Below are 18,298 nucleotides of genomic sequence, written 5' to 3'. Positions count from 1 at the left end.
TGTGAAAGAATCAGCTGTCCGGGTGAGCCAGACAGCTTACAGTGAGCCAGGCAAAGCAGGGACTGGGAAGACCTCCTGCCAGCCACCCAGGAGTGCCAGGGGAAGGTCTCTGCCCCGGCTCTGGATGTAGGGAGCAGGGAGGGGAGCAAGCAGTATGAGGGATCAATGTCTTTGCTCCAAACAGCAAAGAAGAGGAGCAAGAGTGCAAAGAAAACAAAGGGAGCAGGCATGGAGAAGACTCAATGAATTAATTTAATAGCAGTGTCCCACTTCAGAGGTTTGGGATCACCTGTTCACAGCTCTGAAGTGGGACGCTGTTTAAATCCGTGAAGCAGCAGCAGCAGGATTGGCACCAAGGTAAACCCAAATCCTCATTTCTTTGAGGCAAGATCAGCTTAAGGAAAGGAGGGTAAGAGTATCCAAAGTACTAGGGCATGTCTTCAGGCTGCTGGAAGCTCCAAGATACAGCCTGGCCTTAGAGGGGGATCCCAAGAGATACATGTCACAAAGCAGAGTGCTCTTCCCAGGTCTCCCCTATCAGCTTCTGCCTGCGTGAAAGCAGCTGAAGGACAGTGCAGGAGCTCCACCTAAATTCAGGCTTCCTGGGGGAATAGGAGCCAACCCAAAGCCTCAGTCACCAGACAGCCCTGACCTGCCAATGTGTTGACTTAAGCTTAGTTTAGGTCTCCTGGCTGGGACTGGGAAATGTCCTGTCATCCAAAGGAACTTGCCTGGCCAAGCCCATCAGCTGAACAGTGGTCAGGGCTGCAGGAGAAGGAATGTTGTCTTCAAGGGACAGGGACAGCAGTTGAGAAGGTATGCTGAGAAGGGATGGGCGACATAGCAAGCTGAGCTCCAGACTGCTGTCCTGGTACAGCCTCATCGCTTGGCACTACCACGGCTCCACTGGGATGCTGGCTTCCAGGAAAGGTCCTGCCACAACTCTGGCTCTGCCTTAGCACCGCACGGGGCTCATTCCATTTGCTCTATAGGTGTGCATGTTTCTTGGTCGCTCACAAACAGGGATGATGGCTGCGGGTCCCCAGTCAAGGCTTCCTTTGTCCCCTGGGTCCTCTGAGACCGAGGTTGACGTGATCTGTCAGGAGTCAGCTTCTCCAATGCTGGTGACAGCCAGTCATTCATGCCAGGATGCTCTACTATGCACATACCTTGGAGACACTGCCTGTCCCAAGCTGTGCCACATGCCAACTGCCTTCTTCCTCCCAAGGGGTACGGTGCCTGCTTGCTACTGCTCCACCAAAGCCTTTACTGTTCCCCCCATAAACAGCTCTTCCCTCCCCCAGCTCAGCCACTCCCCACTCCTGCTAGGAGCCACTCTCCTTCTCAAGGAGATGGGCTTCTCGTTGTCCACTGGGCCTGAACGCTCCTCGCCCTCTTGGCGCTCTGGGGTAGGAACCACGCTCCTGGACTCTGGACCTCTCCCACCTCCCGCAGTCCCAGGGCCTGTGGTGGCCCTGCCAGCTGGGAGCTGCTCTGTGCTCACTGCGGTTGAATGCCAGGTTTTCCATCTCCCTGCCCTGGGCCTCAGCCCCCTCCTCCGGGGACCATCTCTCCACATCACGGTGCTCTGCTTTCAAGTCCGCTGCTTCAGTTACTGGTGAGGGATCTTCAGGACACAACTCCTTTCTTTCAGCCAAAGCAGCAGCCCTGCTTCTGTTGTGAGGCTTTGGAAACTCCTGGCTGTGTCTCCCACCAAGTCTCCGCTCTGGTCTCTGGCTGAAGCCTCTGGCCCCCCTGGAGCCATGGAGCGGATGACAGGCTTCCTCTGCCGGTTCCTGCAAGCCACTGCATGACTGCCTGCCCTGGCCTCTGGGGGCTGGCCTCTCCCCTCTGTGCTTCTCCCTCTTGCTCTGTTGCTGTCTGGGCACAGAAGGCCTCTCGGGCCGCCTGGGCTCTGCCCTGGTCTCCAGCACCCCGGCTGGCTCTGTAGCTGAGGCTTGACTGGGCAGCTGGGGCACGTTCACAGCACTTGCGCTCACCGGCATTTCAGAGGCAGTGGCTGCTTGGCCTGGATCAACAGCAGCTGGAGGCTGAAAGAAAGAAGTCACCAGTGAAGAAAGGGACAGGGTCACAGCAGATGTCCCACAGCAGATGACAGTGCTCAGTCCTGCAGTCCAGGGCCCCCCTTGCCAGCTCTCTGTCCCCAGTGCCATACCACCTGGAGGCTGATGAAGTAACGGTTCCTCTCTGCTTCAGGGTCAATGATGCCCCCTTTCTCTTGCTGTTTCTTGAAAATTAAGCGTAGTTCCTCCTGGTGCTGCAGTGTCTTGGCATCTGGCCTGTATGGCTCCTGAGTAGCAGAAAGCAAGGTGGGTTAAGGACTCTCAACATCTATCAAGGACAGGCAGCTGGCAGCACTAAGGGCTGCTCCCCAAATGCTCCTTTGATCATACAGCGCCCAGGCAACCTGCTTCCCTTTGCCACATTTGGCCAGGCCTACAGATGCACGTGAAATCCCTAGATGCAGACCCACTGTTCCTGCAGTGACTACCTTGGGACACCCTGCTGTGGAGCAAGATGCAGAGCAGCTACAATCAGGTCACTCTCCTGACCCTGGTGATATCCCAGTGAGTACGCCCCATGGCAGAATCACCTCTTCCCTAGCACATCTGCTCAAGACTCAGGGCTATACAACTAAGCCTGCTCTTCGTGGACACATCAAAGTCAGGAGAAACCCTGCTAGGTTTTGTGAACTGCCCTTTGGATGGGCCATCTAGGAGGACCTGAGAGCATGCACTCATTCATGCATTATAATGTCCCAGTCGAAGCTAGCCAGCAACCAGGCACGGCTGCACAGGTGAGCCCCTCATCTCTTACCAGCGGGTGCTGCGGGGGTGGTGCCGCCTTCAGAGCACAGAGATCGTAGACCAGGGTCTCCCGGCAGACAGGGCACTGCACACCGACTTCCTGAAGGGAGGCAAGAGGTGATACCAAACCCTGGCTGTGACCCAGCTCACATGCTGCTGGATAACACCAGCCGGGAAGTGGAACAGGGTGGCCTTATTCACACTTCTGCCAGGGTAGGGAAGACCATGAGGGTTCTGGCAGCATGAAAACAGCCTGGTGTCTCAAAAACTGCTATGGAAGGCGTCTCCACCATAAGGCATGCTGGTATTTGTGCTCCAAACCTCCTCTGTTAGCACATATGGCTTCAGTCCTCCTTAGTCTAGGATCTATTTTTCTCCACTCCAAAGTGGAGCATGTCATCTAGGCAGCACCTCTTTGTAAGGGTTTTGCAGGAAGGAGCTTTTGACTTGTTTCATGCTCAGCTGCGCTATTTGCTCTGTGGCTGACAACTGTTCCAACACTTGCTCAGGCAGATTTTATCACCCCAGAACACAGGTCATCACATTTATCCTGCTGCAAACCCCTGCAGTTCAAAAACTAGAGAAGGAGCTCTCTTTCCTAACTCTTTTGGTTCCAGAAGTCAAAAAACGCAACTCTCCCCTGCCCCCTCACACAGCAGACTCTGATCCAGAGATCCAATAAACCAACTGTTAAAGTACTAAAAAACTCATGGGGTAATTTTGCTCGGAAAGGGCCCTTGGAGATCACTTGGTCTAATCCTCACTTTGCTTCTCAGGGCAGGCACAACATTGACTGTGCTGCTGGGTCACGCTAACCCTTGCTCCATGTCCCAGAGTGGGTGACAGAGATGCCATGAGGGCCTCTGTAGGTAGCCAGGAGAGAGAGCCCAGGGCCTAATACCTGTTTGGGGGATGGCACCAGGTGCTGGTCTCTCTCCTCCTGCTGCATGAGGATCTCCTCCTCCATGTGCTGGGCATAGCGGGCCAGGCAGTGAGAGTGGAAGTAGTGGTAGCACTTGGTCTTGGTGAAGGCTTCTCTTTCCTGTGGAGGAGAAAGGGCAGCTTTAAAAGGTTTCCGAGCACAGGGTTGTGTAGCCTCCGCAGCTGAGGTGGGTTTTTACTCCCATGTCAGTACTGGCAGTGGGGAACTAGTGCTACTGCTGGCAGAGCCACATAACATCTTCTGCTGGGCTTCATCTCTAATTCCTCAGCTCTTACTGGGATACTGCTCCCTGTTCCAAGTGTTAGAAATACTCCTAATGTCAAGATGCAAAGTTTTTCTGGACGGTTTCTCTGCATGTGTTCCTGGGTAAGCAGCAATCTTCCCACCTGATGTGCTCTTCCTAGGTAGGCACTGCCTCTCCTTGCAGCCCAGGCAAAGCAAGCTCCCCTGTCTTCAGAGACATCAACACCTGCACAGATGTGTTTCAGTCCCTCCCGAACACAGGTTTGTTGAACTCCAGGTGAGGTCTCACCAACACAGGGAAGCTGAGATGCACCAGCAACTATACCCACACCCCACCCACTCCTTCGCAGATGAGATGCTCTGGCATCATTTGCTGTCCCTACACCCAGTTTCTGTAGATGGTTATCTTCAGGCTGACAAGGAGAGCAGCACACATTGCCTCAGCAAGGTTCATGCTCAGTAGTATCACCTACAGACGAAGGGGGTACAGCTGAGGCACACCCCGGTCCCAGGCTGGCATCCCAAGCTTTGAGCCACAGGCTCCCTGTTCTCTTGCCTCACTTCCCAGCCCACTTGTGGGGCCAGGAGACACACCTACCTGGAATCCATAGAGGCAGATCACACACTGGCCATGAGGAATGTTATTGTCAGTGAGAATCTCCTTCCCCTTCTGCAGAAGCATTAAAGCAAACATTTTACTTACTGGCCTGCCCACAGGCTCAGGGCTGTCCCACCTCTTGGGCAGTCAGGGACCAGTGTCTGTGGTTCGTCACCCTCAACCTCCCTGAGCTCTCACCTCGATCAGTTCGTAGAGCACTTCTGTTCCCAGCCTGGCTTCAGCAATGCTTATAAGAGTCTGGGAGATCCTACAGCAAAGCATCAGAAATACTTAACACAAATTTAGCCCCACCTTTTCACTGTCCCACATACCTGCTACCCCACCACGATGAAAAAAGGAAGAAAGAGAGCATTGGCCTTCCGGCTTTGCCTGCAGCAGGGGATGGGCACATACATATTCACGTGCTCTCCTGGCTCCCTACAAGCTGGTGTACTGGAAGCCTTTGTCCTCACTGCCTTACTTGAGCTCACCCAGCAACCTTTGGTTTTGGTGAATCTCAGGTTTTGTTTATCTGATGGCAGACCCTGAGCAGGTCTGGTGGGAGCTTTGTTACTCTTGTGCTGCTGGCAGGTACCAGTGTCTTTCTGCACACACTCTGCTGCACCAAGGACAGGAGCACAAATGCAATAACAGGCTGCCCAAGGACTTTGTTCAGTCCCACCTCTGTCAAAGCAGGACCAACAGCTTCAAAGGCCCAGAGGATTTAGATTACATTTCAAGGGGACCACAGGGGAACAACCATCAAGTGGGCCCCTCAGTGTCAAACTCAGCACCAGCGGCTCCTATAACATTTAAGACAAGGTGACTTAAGGACCTGTATCTGACTGTTAACCAGACATGGGGAGCCACGTGAATCTGAAAAGCTTTTTCACTGGTTCTGCCTCCTGGATCTCCAAAGCGAAGGATCACCCTCTCCCCACCCTCTCAGCACTCACTTTTGAATTTGCTCATCTGACAGCCCCCGCGGGTTTCTGATTGAGATTTCTGGAGCTTTATCGGGATACTAGGAAAAGAAGGAGAAACACACAAAGCACAACAAGGAAGGCAGAGAGGCCCAGGGTGGGGACAACGGGGGGCGCGGGGGGCCGACAGCCTACCTGGGGGGGCACAGACAGCACCAGAGTGAAGCGGACATACTGGGAGTCCTGGTCCTGGGCCGTGGCGGGGTGCAGGGTGATGCTGATCTCCCAGGGCTCCCACCTGCGGGGCAGGCCGAGGTGAGGGGCGGCGGAGCGGAGCCGAGCCGGGCCGGGCCCGGGGGGGGTGCGGGCCGCGGTACGTACCTGTCGTGGCCCCGCGTCACCCGCAGCTCCTCCAGGTAGATGGACTCCAGCACCTCCACCTCCGGCGGCAGCGCCCTGCGGAAACCGGGCTGCGGTCAGACGGCAGCAGCGCCGCCGGCCCCGCTAGGCTGTTGGTGCGGGGCACCGGGGCAGGGGAAGGGTGGAGGAGGGGAGAATGTTACCAGTCCGTCGTCTCCTCCTCCTCACCGGCCGCCGCCATGTTCCCGCGCGCCCCGGAACCGGAAGCTCGGCGAGGGCGCACGCGCGGGGAGGGGTTGCTAGGCGACGCCGCGGCGGCGGCGGGCCCGGGGCGCGACGGGAGCGGAGCGGGGCGAGGTTAATGTCACCGGACGGCCGCCGGGGGCTTCTCCCAGGGCTTGCGCCTCGCCCTGCCGTGGGGCGCGGAGGTGGAGCCCGTGGGTGGGGACAGAGCCCGGCGGGGGCCCCGGGGGACAGGTGCCTGGCATCGGGCCCCGGGTGGAGCCCGCGGGGCGGGGAAGGCCCGGCCCTTGGGAGAAGCGAAGGCCTGCTGTCCCCAGCGCTGGCACTGCCTGTCCTCATCGCAGCCGGGGTTGGGGCTTGGCGCCCCATGGCAGCTGGTGGTGGAGTGGGAGACTAGGGGAGAGAGGGTGAAGTTTGTCTCCTCACCGGCCACTTTTCCTCGGCAGCTCGGCGGCCCCCTCCCCGAACGCCTGTGATGGAGAAGTACCATGTCCTGGAAGTGATTGGGGAAGGCTCCTTCGGGCGCGTGTACAAGGGGCGCAGGAAACACAGCGCCCAGGTGAGCAGAGAGGTGGCAGGGGAGAGGGCCAGGGGTCTGTTGTGTGGTGCCAGAGACTGGTTTCTGGTGGCTGTTGGGTTCCAGGCCCTGCCAAGTGTTTGGGACTCAGCACTCACTCACTTTTACGCTGATGCTCCGGACCACCTCTTGCTGGCACAGAGTCGTTCAAGTGCAGGGGACCTCAGGAGGTCTCTAGTCCATCCCCTGCTAAAAGCAGAGCCAGCACTAAATGCAGAGCCTGTGAAACCTCAAGTACAAACACCCCACAGCTAGCGCTTGGCTGTACTTGAGGTGAATGGTGTTTCCTCATATCAAGTTGAAGTTCCCATGTTTCAATTTGTAATCCCTGTGTCATCCTCCCATGTGCTTCTGCCCCCTCACCATCCTGTTTGCCTCCGCTATACCCACTCCAGCCTACTGATGTCTTTCTGGGCCCAAAACTGGCCGCAGTATTGCCGATGTGGTCTGAGAAGTTCCAAATAAAGGGCAATAATCACTTCCCTCTTAACTCCTGCCTGTCAGTACATCCCAGGGTGCTGCTAGTGCTCCTCACTGCCAAGCCACACTGCTGGATCGTGTTAGGCTTGCTGCCCACCAGCATCTCTAGGTCCTGTCCCATGTTTCTGGCAATCCTACTTTTGTCTGTGCTCACTGAGTAAATTGCTTTAGATACCAGTGTGCAAAATACTGTGAGCACCTGTATCAATGTTCAAGAGCCTGGGACGAGCCCCAGCTCCAAGGGATCCAGTGAACAAATGTCTTGTTCTGTGTGCTCAGCTGGAGAATCCTGAGTCTTGTTTGGGTTAAACATGGCCTCTGCTAGGGTGGGTAGGAGCCTGATCTGATACCAGCTTTGCCTGCTTTGAAAGGTGGTGGCCTTGAAGTTCATCCCCAAGGTGGGGCGATCTGAGAAGGAGATGAAGAACCTGCAGCGGGAAATTGAGATCATGAGAGGCCTCTATCACCCCAACATCATCCAGATGCTTGACAGCTTCGAGACTGACAAGGAGGTGAAGAGGACGGCGCCAGGCATACGCTTTTGCTTGACTGGGGCAGGAAAACAAGGATGGGTCCATGCTGTCATAGGGACCTCTTTCTCAGGAGATGCTGTTGACACCCTCCCAGGGCCTGTCAGTGTTGTTCAGAGCCCTCCAGTATGTGCTGTGTAGGGAGTCAACAGCTACCTGGGCTGTGTGGGGTGCACTAGGTCATATGCAGAGGTAGAGGAGCTGGACGAGGAGTATGTGATGCAGGAGTGGTTTGGGATCACAAGATGAGGGTGACTCTTCAGTCACCTCATCAGTGTCTTTAGAGACTGATTTTTGACTGATTTAAGCTCTCATGGAGAGTGTATAAGAAAAGACTGAAGACTGTGCTATGGGACATAGGGGCATGAAATTAATTGGACAGCAGATTCAGAAGAAGCTCAGGGGAGCAGTTCTACCCACTGGGTTTGGAAGTACCATTCTGGACTTGTCCTGTCTTTGCTTCTTCCCTGGTTTCTGCTGTCTGTTTGAGATAAGAACAGCCACAAAGCCTCTGCTAAGTGTCAGGCCCTTGCTGCAGTGCAGCCACGGGGGCTTTCTCCCATCCCAGCTCCCAACCCATGCTGATGGACTGTGCATGATGATTTCCCAGCATCTCCCTCAGATTTCCTACCGTGCTCTGTACTGGTTCCTAGGGCATGGTGGGGATGCAGCTGGGTGAGTGCCTGATCTCACCACACTCCCCTTCCCTCCAGGTAGTGGTGGTGACTGACTACGCAGAGGGGGAACTCTTCCAGATCCTGGAGGATGATGGGAGTTTGCCCGAGGACCAGGTGACTGTCAAGATGATGGCCATGCAGTGTTTGCTGCAGAATGGAGAGAATGGGGCTTGTCTGCTTGCAGGCAGTTTTCTGCTGTGGGCCAGGAGACATCAGGAAGGCAAGGGTGTCTCTGGGGCTTTACCTTGCAGAACTTCTGAAGGGCATGGAGAGGGGGGCCAAGTTTCACTGGGAGACAGTGAGGTCCAGCAGGGACATCAGTTTCCCTGTTTCCTCTCCAAAGACCACAGTGCCAGGCTGCTGTCTCAGCCATTGGCCTACTCCAGGGAACTACTGCCCATGCTGGGGCTGGTCCCTGCTCCAAACAGGGCAAGGGCAGGAGCTGGAGGTACTGGGGGAGCCAGGCCATAAGGGACCCCATGGTTGTGCCAGCTGGTGGCACCATGGGACACAGGGTGAGGCTTCCATCTCTCTGGCAGGTCCAGACCATAGCTGCCCAACTGGTCTCTGCTCTCTATTACCTGCACTCACACCGCATCCTGCACCGTGACATGAAACCCCAGAACATCCTGCTGGGCAAAGACGGCGTGGTCAAGCTCTGTGACTTCGGGTAGGTGCTGGGGACCAGCTTGAGGGGGACAGTTGGCCTTGGGGCACCCAAGGGGTGCTGTAGAGGAAGAGGGGGGGAGTGTGGAAGGGGATCTGGATTCTGTGTATTTTTAGAGGTTGAGCAAGGATGAGGGATTTTTGACTCTGGGGGGAGGTGTTGGTAAACTTGTAGGGATCTTGGTGGGAGTTGCAGTGGATGTTTCAGCCTGAGCTGGCCATCTGTGCTTTGCTCTGAGCAGCTTTGCCCGTGCCATGAGCATCCACACCATGGTGCTGACCTCTATCAAGGGCACCCCACTGTACATGTCCCCTGAGCTGGTGGAGGAGCGGCCATACGACCACACGGCGGATCTGTGGTCTGTGGGCTGCATCCTGTATGAGCTGTTCGTGGGCACACCTCCCTTCTACACCAGCAGCATCTTCCAGCTCGTCAGTATTATCGTCAAGGACCCCATCAAATGGCCTGCGGCCATAAGCCCAGACTTCAAGGTAAGGGCGAAGGCACTGTCTGTGGGATGAGATCCATTAATGCAGTAGCAGCTTTGGCCTCACCTGCCCTGGTGGGTCACTTTTAGGTTTTATGTCCCTAATGTGGATTTCAGAACATAAAGAAGGGATGAGAGCTGGGCCTCGGGGGAGGGGGACCCTTATGACTGCTGTCCATAATCTGGGAAACTCAGGCCAACAGTGGAGGAGTGATTTACTGAGCTGGAAAGGGAAGTGTCTTCCTGTCTGCCCTAAGCACTAGAACCACTCCTTTCCGAGAGCCAGGCAGGGAATGAGCTGCCCTCACTGTGGGAGGCTGGTAGGCTCACTGGTGGGTGCTGAGCATGTGTCAGTGATGCTGGTGCTGTGCTGCCCTGTAGAGCTTCCTGCAAGGACTACTAATGAAGGACCCCTGTCAGCGCCTGTCATGGCCAGAGCTGCTCTCTCACCCCTTCATTGCTGGACGGGTTACTGGTGAGTACCAGCTCTTTTTCCAGTGTGGCCAGGTCTGTTTCCTCCGCCACCTGCCTGGAGGCTGGGAGGACCACCCGGGTCTTGGCCTCTCTCCTCTCAGCTTTCTCCAAGCCCTGAACCCTAGTTCCTGCCCCTGGGATTCCCCTGGGGTCCCAGAGCTGATCACTCTCCCTGCCTCCCAAAGGAGAGCTGCTGGTAAAGTTCTCCCCTCACCTTCCTAGTGATTGATGACACAGAAGAGCATGGGATCTCAAACCCCTTTACCACCAAGCTGTCCCCAGAACTGCAGGCCCTGAAGGAGCATCAAGCCCATTCCATGGCCCCCAGGAGTGGTCAGTCCAGGATCCTGAGAAAGGCCCGGCAGAAGATGGTTGAGGACGCACAGAAAAAGGTGAAGGAAAGTGTGAGTTTCCCCTGGCTTGTGTCCCACAGGCAGGGCAATGGAGGGACACTGAAATGGAACCTGGGGGGAAGGTACATGGGTTAGGCTGGGGTGTCAGCCAACATACAAGGCAGGATGTGGGATTCTCAGGGTGGTGGGGTCTAGAGAACTCATCTGGCTGGCTGAGTAATCCTGCTTTGACCAAACTTCTCTGCCATCACGCAGGGGCAACTGAAGGCACGTGATGCATCTACAAAGGTCTCTAGCAAAGGATGCTCTGGGCATAGACCCAGAGCAGCTCCTGGGAAAGCAGCCCTTAGGGAGGGGGAGCTGCCGGCTGCTTCCAACAAGAACCCCAGCGTCCTGCAAGGAAAGAGCAGCATGGCAGAATGGGAGTTGGAGGAGCCTCCTCCCAACCCATGGTGAGGGGTGGCTGAGGCTGGGACAGGAGGAAGAGGAGAAGGCGGGGTGGTTCACTGACTGTGCTGTTTCCTTGGCCAGGGAGCACAACATCACTCAAGACTATGAGAGGGAGTTTCCTGGAGTAGATGCCCCTCTGCAGCCTGGTGCTGGCAGGAACGAGACCCAGGGCAAGCACAGCATTGAGACTGTGGACCTGGAGAGTGAGGTAAGACAGTGTCTTGTGGTGAGGACAGCAGGGTCCATTCCCTAGGGGCTGGTACGGAGACCCGGGGGCAGGCAGAGTCTGTGGCACCAGTCCTTTCTTCTCTGTGGCTAGGAGCCGGAGAGCGATGAGGAGTGGCAGCACCTGATTGAGGCCACTGAGCCCTCGGCCATGCAGCTGAGCACACCACTGAGCCTCCTGAAGGACCCAGCTTTCCAGCATCGTGTCCAGGCCCGCCTGGCAGACTCTACTCAGCAGGTGAGTTGGCTTGCCCAGGCAACTATGACTGGGGACATGGATGCTGCCTTCTTCCCCAGGATTGGGTTGGGAGCATTGGGAGTGTCCTCAGTCCAGCCAGCAAGAAGATCCTCTGCTTCTCCAGGAGCTGGAGCTGTGTCATGCACTTAGCTTGCCATCTGCTCCCCTGCCGTCCCTTGCCTGAATGGGTTGAAGGGCGGACCCATGGCTGATGGAGAAGCCAAAACCACTGCTGATCATGAGCTCTTCTGGTTTCTTTGTGTCCAGGTGCTGGAAGGGATGCTGGAGGGAGCCTCCCGTCTCCGTCCTGTGCTCCGTGTCATGGGCAACCTCCTGGCTACCCAATGTGACTCTGAGCTGCTGGGCCACTTCTGCAGAGAGCTGAATGTGCCTCTGTCCCTGCTGTGTCTAACCAAGCAGATCCTGGAGAGTGGTAGCATCAAGCAGGTAGGTGTAGGACCCCAGGTGCTGAGGAGGCTCTGATGTCCTGCTGGAGCTCGCTCACAGGATTGGTGCCTCTTCCAGGCACCCTTGAGAAGGCGGAGGTCCTGGCAGGGAAGCATCCCACTATGGTGGTGGTGGTGGGATGGCCAGCAGACCATCCCCACTTGCTGTTTCCTTTCTGGATCCTGCAGCAGCCCTGGGGTATCACAGTGCTGACAGACCTCCTAATGGTGACCACAGTTTATTTCAGCTGTGAATGCAGCCTGGAGGATAGTGGGCAAAAGGACAGGTAGGGACAACCTTCTATGCTCTGAGGTCTCTTGTGACTGCTTTGGGGACTTGGCAGTAGGGTAGTGTTCATACTCTGTGGCTGGAGCTGTCTCCTTGGGGAAGCATTGTGGACTAAGTGCTTTGTGCTGTATTGCTGTGCTCACAGAGGACTGCTTTCCACGAGCAGGACTAATTAAGGGGAAGGCACAGCTGACTAGAGTCCAATTGTGCTGCCTGCTGACAGTAGCTCACAGTGCTACTGTGTGCTGCCTGCTCCATTGGCCAGGGTCGTATGGGCCTGGCCGTATCCTGTCCTCACAACTAGGGCCATGTTTCTCTGCTTTCCTCTGCCCCTGCTGCCTCCCTCAGCCTGCAGGTCTTCCAGGAGAGTGCTGGCTGCTTCCTAGCCCTGCTGCCAGAGCTGCTGGCTGAGCCAGCGGACAGCAAGATGAGGCTCTGCCAGCAAAGCCTCCTGGTAAGGGTGCCCCTGTCTGCCTTCTCCCCACCCTCTCCGCCAGCTTCGTGAGTGTGTGTCAGGGAGAGTGCAGGCTGTGCGCTCTGTTCCCAGCTGTGGGTTCTGATGCATTCTTGTCTGGGCAAGCTGTCTCACCCACTGGGTTTTTTTGAGGCGATCATGTGCAGAATGGAGGTCTCTGAGGGGACACCTTCCCTGGCTGTGCCTCCAGCCAGCATGCAGCTGCATGTGGCTCCCACACATTAACCTGGCTGGAGAGGACACTTGGAGGTCCCTGAAGCTCCAGGATGACTCCTCCCCTCTCTGCTGTGCCCCCCAGCCTCCTCCCCCATGTTCCTTCTCTCTCCTCCCACCCTCAGTCCGTAGTGATGGCAACCCCTGTGTCTCCCTCAGTGCTTCACTCTGCTCTGTGAGAGCCTGGATGCAACATACCCCTCTGTCTCTGCCCCCTTCTATGCCAGCCTTCGAGAGGAGGATCAGCCACTGCTGAACAGACTGCTTCAGGGATCCACCTCAGAGCAGCCTGCTCTGCAAGGTAGCAGTGGTAGAAGCTTACCACCTCCTTGGGTTTCCCCTCTCCCTCCTGCCCTTGGGCTCTCTCAGAGCACTGACTGCCATTGCAGTGCTGTTAGCCAGAGGAGGTGTCTGTAGCTTATGTGCCCAACACCTTGCTAACCAGGGCTCTCCCTCAATCCCAGATCTTGCCCTCCTCATGTTACATGCCTGACTTTTCCTCTCTTGGCCTCCAACTCCATCCTGCTGCCCCTCAGCATCCCCCACCCTTAGCACGTGTCTCCCAAGTTCTGTCCCTGTGCAGGTGCAGCGATGGAGGCCGAGTCAGCCCATGACCAGAGCCCATCTGTGGCAGACCTCTTCATAGCTGCATTGGCTGCTGCTTGCAGCATCCCTCTGGAGAGGAATGGCTGTCGGGAAGCCAAGCAGCAGGTCAGGCCAGATGTCTTTGCAGGGTGAGAAGGTGTGGTCTCCACAGGGGCAGCAACCCTTTGCAGGAGGATCTTTTTCAGCCTTTGAGTGAAGGGCTGGGGTCCCCTGGCTTTGGTGGCTGCAGGGCTGGCATTTGCAGACTGTTCCTCCCCAGCCAACAGCTGAGCTTTAGGAGTCTAAGGACTCCTAAATCAATTAAGAGACTCACACTTAGGATCTGAGCTGTGGGATGGGCTAAGTAAAGAACTAGGCAATGCAGAGCAAATATGAAGAATTCTTATAGTGATATGAACTGTAGGAAATCTGAAATTGGATGGACAATGAATAAGAGGGAAAACAAAACTGCAGATTTACATTTGATCCTTTAACTCAACTCCGGGATCAACAAGGAGGGAAGCGGAGGAGGAATTTCACCTCACTCATTTTGGCTCTGGGACTGTGCAGCAAAGCCATGCTGGGTGGTGGCAGATGGGCATCCCTTTGTGAATGCAGGCAACACGTAGGAAGCAGATGCCTTTTTTTATTTATTTGTTGCTAGCATTAAACTCCTAAGTCTGTACAGTACTTCAGGTGCTCAGGGTGCAAAACAGGCTGATTTTTGCAGGTTGCTCAGGAGGTAGCTGGAAAGCTTATGGAGAGGGAGAGCCAGCAGCTTGGGAGACTGCTGGGGAGACTGGAGCACCCAAGCTGCTCCTTGAATGTGCTGAAGGTAATGGTCCCGTCCGTTTATGTGGCTGTGCCCAGAGGTGCCTGGATCTTTTGGTCTGGGATTAGGAGCTTGGGAAAGGAGGAACTGTAGGCTTAGTCCTCAATGACTCCCATCTCCCTGGTGTCAGTTGTTGAATAAATGAGCCCATGGTAGCCATGGGTGTGACTGGGATGGGCCTGGTCATTGAGTCCCTATCCCCAGGAGCTGGTATGCATCTCTCTGCCTCACAGATCCTCTATGCTGGCTGCCATGCCAGCCTGAGCCTGTGTCAGCACTTGGGAAGGAGCCAACAACTCTGCAGTTCCCTCATGCAGCTCTTGAAGGGCGAGGTAGGACTGACCACAGCCCAGGTGGTGGGGTAGGATTGTGGGCAAGGAGGACACATTCCTCCGAGTGCTGCTTAGACCAAGCTGGGGAATGTGTAGGGAGAAGAGTTTGGGGGAGCATAGTCTGGAGAGTGCAGTTCTCATTCAGGGCCCCAAAACATCCCTTCCTCCCCTCCCAGCCTTGCTGTCCCACTGTGACTCCTGCTTCCTTGGCAGGTCCCCATGGTGGAGGTGGCCCAGGGGGCAGCCTGTGAGGCCTCTCTGTACCTGCTGGCCTTGCTCACCCTGCAGCTCCAGGCCTCCCCTCCCAGGTAAGCACCTGCTTTCACTCATGGGTGGGAGAGGAACATGTCCTGCCCTGAACAGCCCTCTGTCCCACACCCTGCCCAGAGTTGGGCTTCTGCTCCCACTGATCCCTCCAATCCAGACACACTAGCAGAGTGCTGGGCAGCATGGGTGGCTGCTAGGGATGCACTGAGGACCCAGTGTGGACAAGGAGGTGCTGTGAACCAGGGCTTATTCCTCCTGGGAGCTTGCTTCCCAGTCCTGGGGGTATTTGGATGCTGCTGTTCTGTGGGATGCGAAGCTGTGGGAACAGTGCCTCTCTTCTGATCTCTGTGTTTCAGGCCTGAGGAGTTCGTTACCCTGGCTATGGATCTCATCACCCAATCTCCTGTTGTCTCTCTTGTGGTGAGTCTGCCCACCCTGCCAGAGCTGCCACTAAGAGCCCTGCAGAGCCCTACATCCCATTTGGGTCTTACTGTTGCTCACTCAGGGTGCGATGAGGGGCAGGCACAGCCTGGCTGTCTCTGTTGGCCAAGGGATGGAGTCAGCACTGAGTGGGCAGATGGCAAAGTCCCAAAGGTACTGAACTCTCCCTGTCCCACAGGGTGCTGCAGCATTATTCCTGACACAGCTCAGTCAGCATGGGGTAGCCTTGGAGCTCGGAGGAGAAGAGATCCTACTGGTGATGACAGATGTGCTGGCAGCACCTGCTGAGGTATGGGATGGGGACAGAGGAGCAGGGGAGTGATGCTGTCACCACACCGTGGAGGTGTGCAAAGATGGACTCAGAAGGGTGCAGGTGTGGTGCTGCTGGCCTCAGACCCAGCACCTAGCTCCAGCCTGTCCCCCACTCTGTCTTACAGCTGCAGTTCTCCCCACCAATGGGCGCTGGTCTGTACGATGGGCTTTTTTTCCTCCTGCTGAAGCTCCTTTCCCAGGTACCAGTCTGCCAATCTCCCTTTGCCTGGTTCCTGCCAAAAGGTGCAGTGGCAAAAAGGTCTGAATGTAGATCACTAGTGGAGGCTTAGGCAAACTGGGGAACCTGGCAGCTTTTGCTGAGCTGTACAACCTCATGAAAGTCACTTCATGTCCCTGGGTTGTCTGCGGAGCTCTGGAGGGTTTGTGGGAGAGTGGTGGGCAGGGAGGGGTGGTTCATGGACACACTGGAGTGAGAGAGGGAAGATATGCCCTGGGGCTGCCACTCAGCAGGCGCAGCAGGGCTGCCAGCTGCCTGGCGCTCTCTCTTGCCCCTTGGCCATGTTCATCCAGCCTTGACCTCATGACCTCAGGACTACGGAGCTGGCAGAGCCATGGACCAGAACTCTGGGGAGCCATGGAGGACCATGAAGCCCTCTGACATCTGCTTCCCCACCTCTAGGAGGATGTGGCCACGGGACAGGGCTTTGCCACCACAGAGCTGTGGAGTGTGGTGTGGCATTGTGTTGCTGTGGTGCTTCGTGTGGGCAGCAACAGGGCAGCACTGGAGGGAGACCCCCCAGAGGCAGGTCACCCCGCTGCGGAGCCAGACTGGAACCTCCTTTCCCCTCAAGGTAGGAGCTGCGGGATGGCAAGGCATCTGCCCTGGACCCAGCTACACATCCTGCCCCTCAGACTTGCCCACATCTGTCTGCAGTCACATCTGGTCCCTGAGGCCAGAGGGCTCAGGGGGCTTTTCCTGAGGATTGCTGTTGTCCTCTGGGGAGACAGGGCTGGGCTGGCCCATGCTTTGCCCAGTCAGCAGCAGCTCAGCTGAGCCTGGCTGTGGAGGAAGAAAAAAGGGTGACCACCATGGGTGGACATTGGTCTGGTTTTGGGCAGGGAAGCACAGAAGCAATCCTGGAGCAGCCTTGAGGCAGTATAAGCAGACAGAAGAGAGGAGACTTTTCAGCCTTCCCTAGCTTTGCCCCTCTGCCATGCTGTTCCCGCTGCAGGCACTCTGCTCTTCCTCAGCCTGGCCCTCTTTGTCTTCACTCGTGAGTCCCACCGGTGCCTGCCTCAGCTCACCCAGTCCCACGGTGTTCTCATGGTGACACTGAAGAGGCTGCTGTCCCCTGATTTCCTGGCATGCCTGGCACAGACGTGAGTTGTGGGGGCGGCTGAAGCAGGCAGAGCTCAGCTGCTGAACAGGGCTTGGACATGAGCACACAGAGGGCTGAGAAGTTTCTGACCCAGCACTTGCAGAGCACAGCTCATCTGCAGAGCTTCTCCTTAGTGCCTGGCGTGGGGAATGCTCTCTGCCTCTTGCCCTGATATTCTTCTGATCACCTCTGTGTTAAGCCCTCTCTCTCTAACAAATTCAGGCAAGCAGGAGACGATGGGGACCCTGAGCTTGTCCCAGCTGTGGTAATCCAGGCCTGCCAGCTCCTCTGTTTCCCTTTTGCCCTGGATGTGGATGGAGACACCTTAGCATTGGTCATGGAGGCTGTGAGAGACACGCAGATCCCTGCCCGGCTGCTGCAGGTACCCTCTTGGCCCTGTGTTTCTCTTGCCCACCATACTGTGGAGACACCGCAGCAGCCCCTGATGTGTGGCACCACTTCACACTGTGCTGGTGGTTTCTGCCCACACAGGGATGTCACTCAAGTGCCATGCAGGCCTCAGAGCAGTTTGACTGGCAGCTGAGCTCTGCACCAACCTGCTGGCAGGCTTTGGCCGCTGCTTGACTTGGCCCACACGTGAGCAAAGCACACTCAGCGCTGCCGTCTCTCCTTTCTCCTTAGGTCTGCTCTCGCCATTTGCCCTTTTCATACACTGAGCTCCCCATGAGCCTTCTGTGCCACCTCGTTGTGTGTGATGAGCAAGTTATAGACCAAATGGTGAGGGAAGCTGCCACCTCAGAGCACATCATTGCCTTCTTGACATCTGCCTTGTTTTCAGACAGCCTCACACTCACAACTGACCTCCTGTCTCTCTTGACCCATGTGGCCCGGGCCTGTCCGGAGCACCTGCCCTTTCTCCAGAGGATCCTGAGGGGCTCAGATGTGGCCAGCCAACCACTGACCCACCTGCTTGGCCACGAGCAGCACCTGATACGGGCCAAAACCTGCAACCTACTGGGCAACCTGCTCCGACATGACCACGGCTTTCCCCAGGCACTGCAGAGCCAGCCTGACTTGCTGGAGAGCCTGCTGGGGTGCCTGGTGGACCAGGAGGAGAGCGTGCGCAAGGCAGCCAGCTTCGCAGTGGGCAACGCCGCCTACCATGAGTCCTCCCCGGCTGGGACCCTGGGCAGGGCTGTGCCCAGGCTGACGTGGCTGTTGAGTGACACACAGACCAGGACACGCTGCAACGCGGCCCTGGCCCTGGGCAACCTGGGCCAGCGCTGGGCAGAGCTGGGGGGCCTGCTGATCGAGAGCCGGGCCCCCCATGTCCTGCTGGAGGTGGCCTGCCAGGACCCACAGGAGAGCGTGCGGGAGGGAGCCCTCATTGCGCTGCGGGCCCTCAGCCAGCACCCCGGGACACAGCAGGTACTGCGTGGGGACCTCGGCTCCTTTGTGGGACCTGATGGTGCTTTGGGGACAAGGGGCCAGGCAGGCAGGTGACTCCTG

The 18,298-nt window shown here is 56.7% G+C and overlaps 2 protein-coding genes across 5 annotated transcripts in view; one reads left to right on the top strand and one right to left on the bottom strand.

Moving 5' to 3' along the window:
- Positions 1-233: 233 nt before the first annotated feature.
- Positions 234-6,184, bottom strand: RNF25 (ring finger protein 25). Of its 4 annotated transcripts, none has more exons than XM_055718565.1 (10): positions 6,099-6,184; positions 5,917-5,991; positions 5,731-5,833; positions 5,569-5,636; positions 4,811-4,880; positions 4,613-4,684; positions 3,730-3,870; positions 2,839-2,928; positions 2,177-2,311; positions 234-2,051 (listed from the first exon to the last, which is right to left on the bottom strand). In XM_055718565.1, the coding sequence occupies exons 1-10, from the start codon at positions 6,134-6,136 to the stop codon at positions 1,326-1,328; spliced, it is 1,518 nt and encodes a 505-aa protein (XP_055574540.1). In that variant the 5' UTR covers positions 6,137-6,184; the 3' UTR covers positions 234-1,325. The 4 variants fall into 4 exon arrangements, with proteins under 4 accessions (XP_055574540.1, XP_055574541.1, XP_055574542.1 ...); XM_055718566.1 differs by having other exon boundaries at positions 2,180-2,311; positions 6,099-6,183; XM_055718567.1 differs by lacking the exon at positions 2,839-2,928.
- Positions 6,185-6,225: 41 nt separating this feature from the next.
- The window catches only part of STK36 (serine/threonine kinase 36), a 16,789-nt gene continuing 4,716 nt past the window's right edge, over positions 6,226-18,298 (top strand). Inside the window, exons 1-25 of the mRNA XM_055718560.1 lie at positions 6,226-6,697; positions 7,567-7,707; positions 8,439-8,516; positions 8,942-9,072; positions 9,311-9,560; positions 9,938-10,031; positions 10,253-10,422; positions 10,639-10,835; positions 10,915-11,041; positions 11,153-11,296; positions 11,564-11,743; positions 11,932-12,029; positions 12,380-12,485; positions 12,879-13,020; positions 13,303-13,430; positions 14,035-14,139; positions 14,370-14,468; positions 14,682-14,776; positions 15,092-15,155; positions 15,355-15,465; positions 15,614-15,688; positions 16,129-16,300; positions 16,682-16,829; positions 17,051-17,210; positions 17,471-18,217. Of these exons, the coding sequence (XP_055574535.1) occupies positions 6,614-6,697; positions 7,567-7,707; positions 8,439-8,516; positions 8,942-9,072; positions 9,311-9,560; positions 9,938-10,031; positions 10,253-10,422; positions 10,639-10,835; positions 10,915-11,041; positions 11,153-11,296; positions 11,564-11,743; positions 11,932-12,029; positions 12,380-12,485; positions 12,879-13,020; positions 13,303-13,430; positions 14,035-14,139; positions 14,370-14,468; positions 14,682-14,776; positions 15,092-15,155; positions 15,355-15,465; positions 15,614-15,688; positions 16,129-16,300; positions 16,682-16,829; positions 17,051-17,210; positions 17,471-18,217 (3,846 nt within the window). The 5' untranslated portion in view covers positions 6,226-6,613. The remainder of the gene's footprint in view (positions 6,698-7,566; positions 7,708-8,438; positions 8,517-8,941; positions 9,073-9,310; positions 9,561-9,937; positions 10,032-10,252; positions 10,423-10,638; positions 10,836-10,914; positions 11,042-11,152; positions 11,297-11,563; positions 11,744-11,931; positions 12,030-12,379; positions 12,486-12,878; positions 13,021-13,302; positions 13,431-14,034; positions 14,140-14,369; positions 14,469-14,681; positions 14,777-15,091; positions 15,156-15,354; positions 15,466-15,613; positions 15,689-16,128; positions 16,301-16,681; positions 16,830-17,050; positions 17,211-17,470; positions 18,218-18,298) is intronic.

The sequence above is a fragment of the Falco cherrug genome, chromosome 8, assembly GCF_023634085.1.
Source record: "Falco cherrug isolate bFalChe1 chromosome 8, bFalChe1.pri, whole genome shotgun sequence".
Taxonomy (NCBI): Eukaryota; Metazoa; Chordata; class Aves; order Falconiformes; family Falconidae; genus Falco; species Falco cherrug.
The sequence above is the reverse complement of the archived record's forward strand: the minus strand, read 5'-3'. Positions and strand labels throughout refer to the sequence as shown.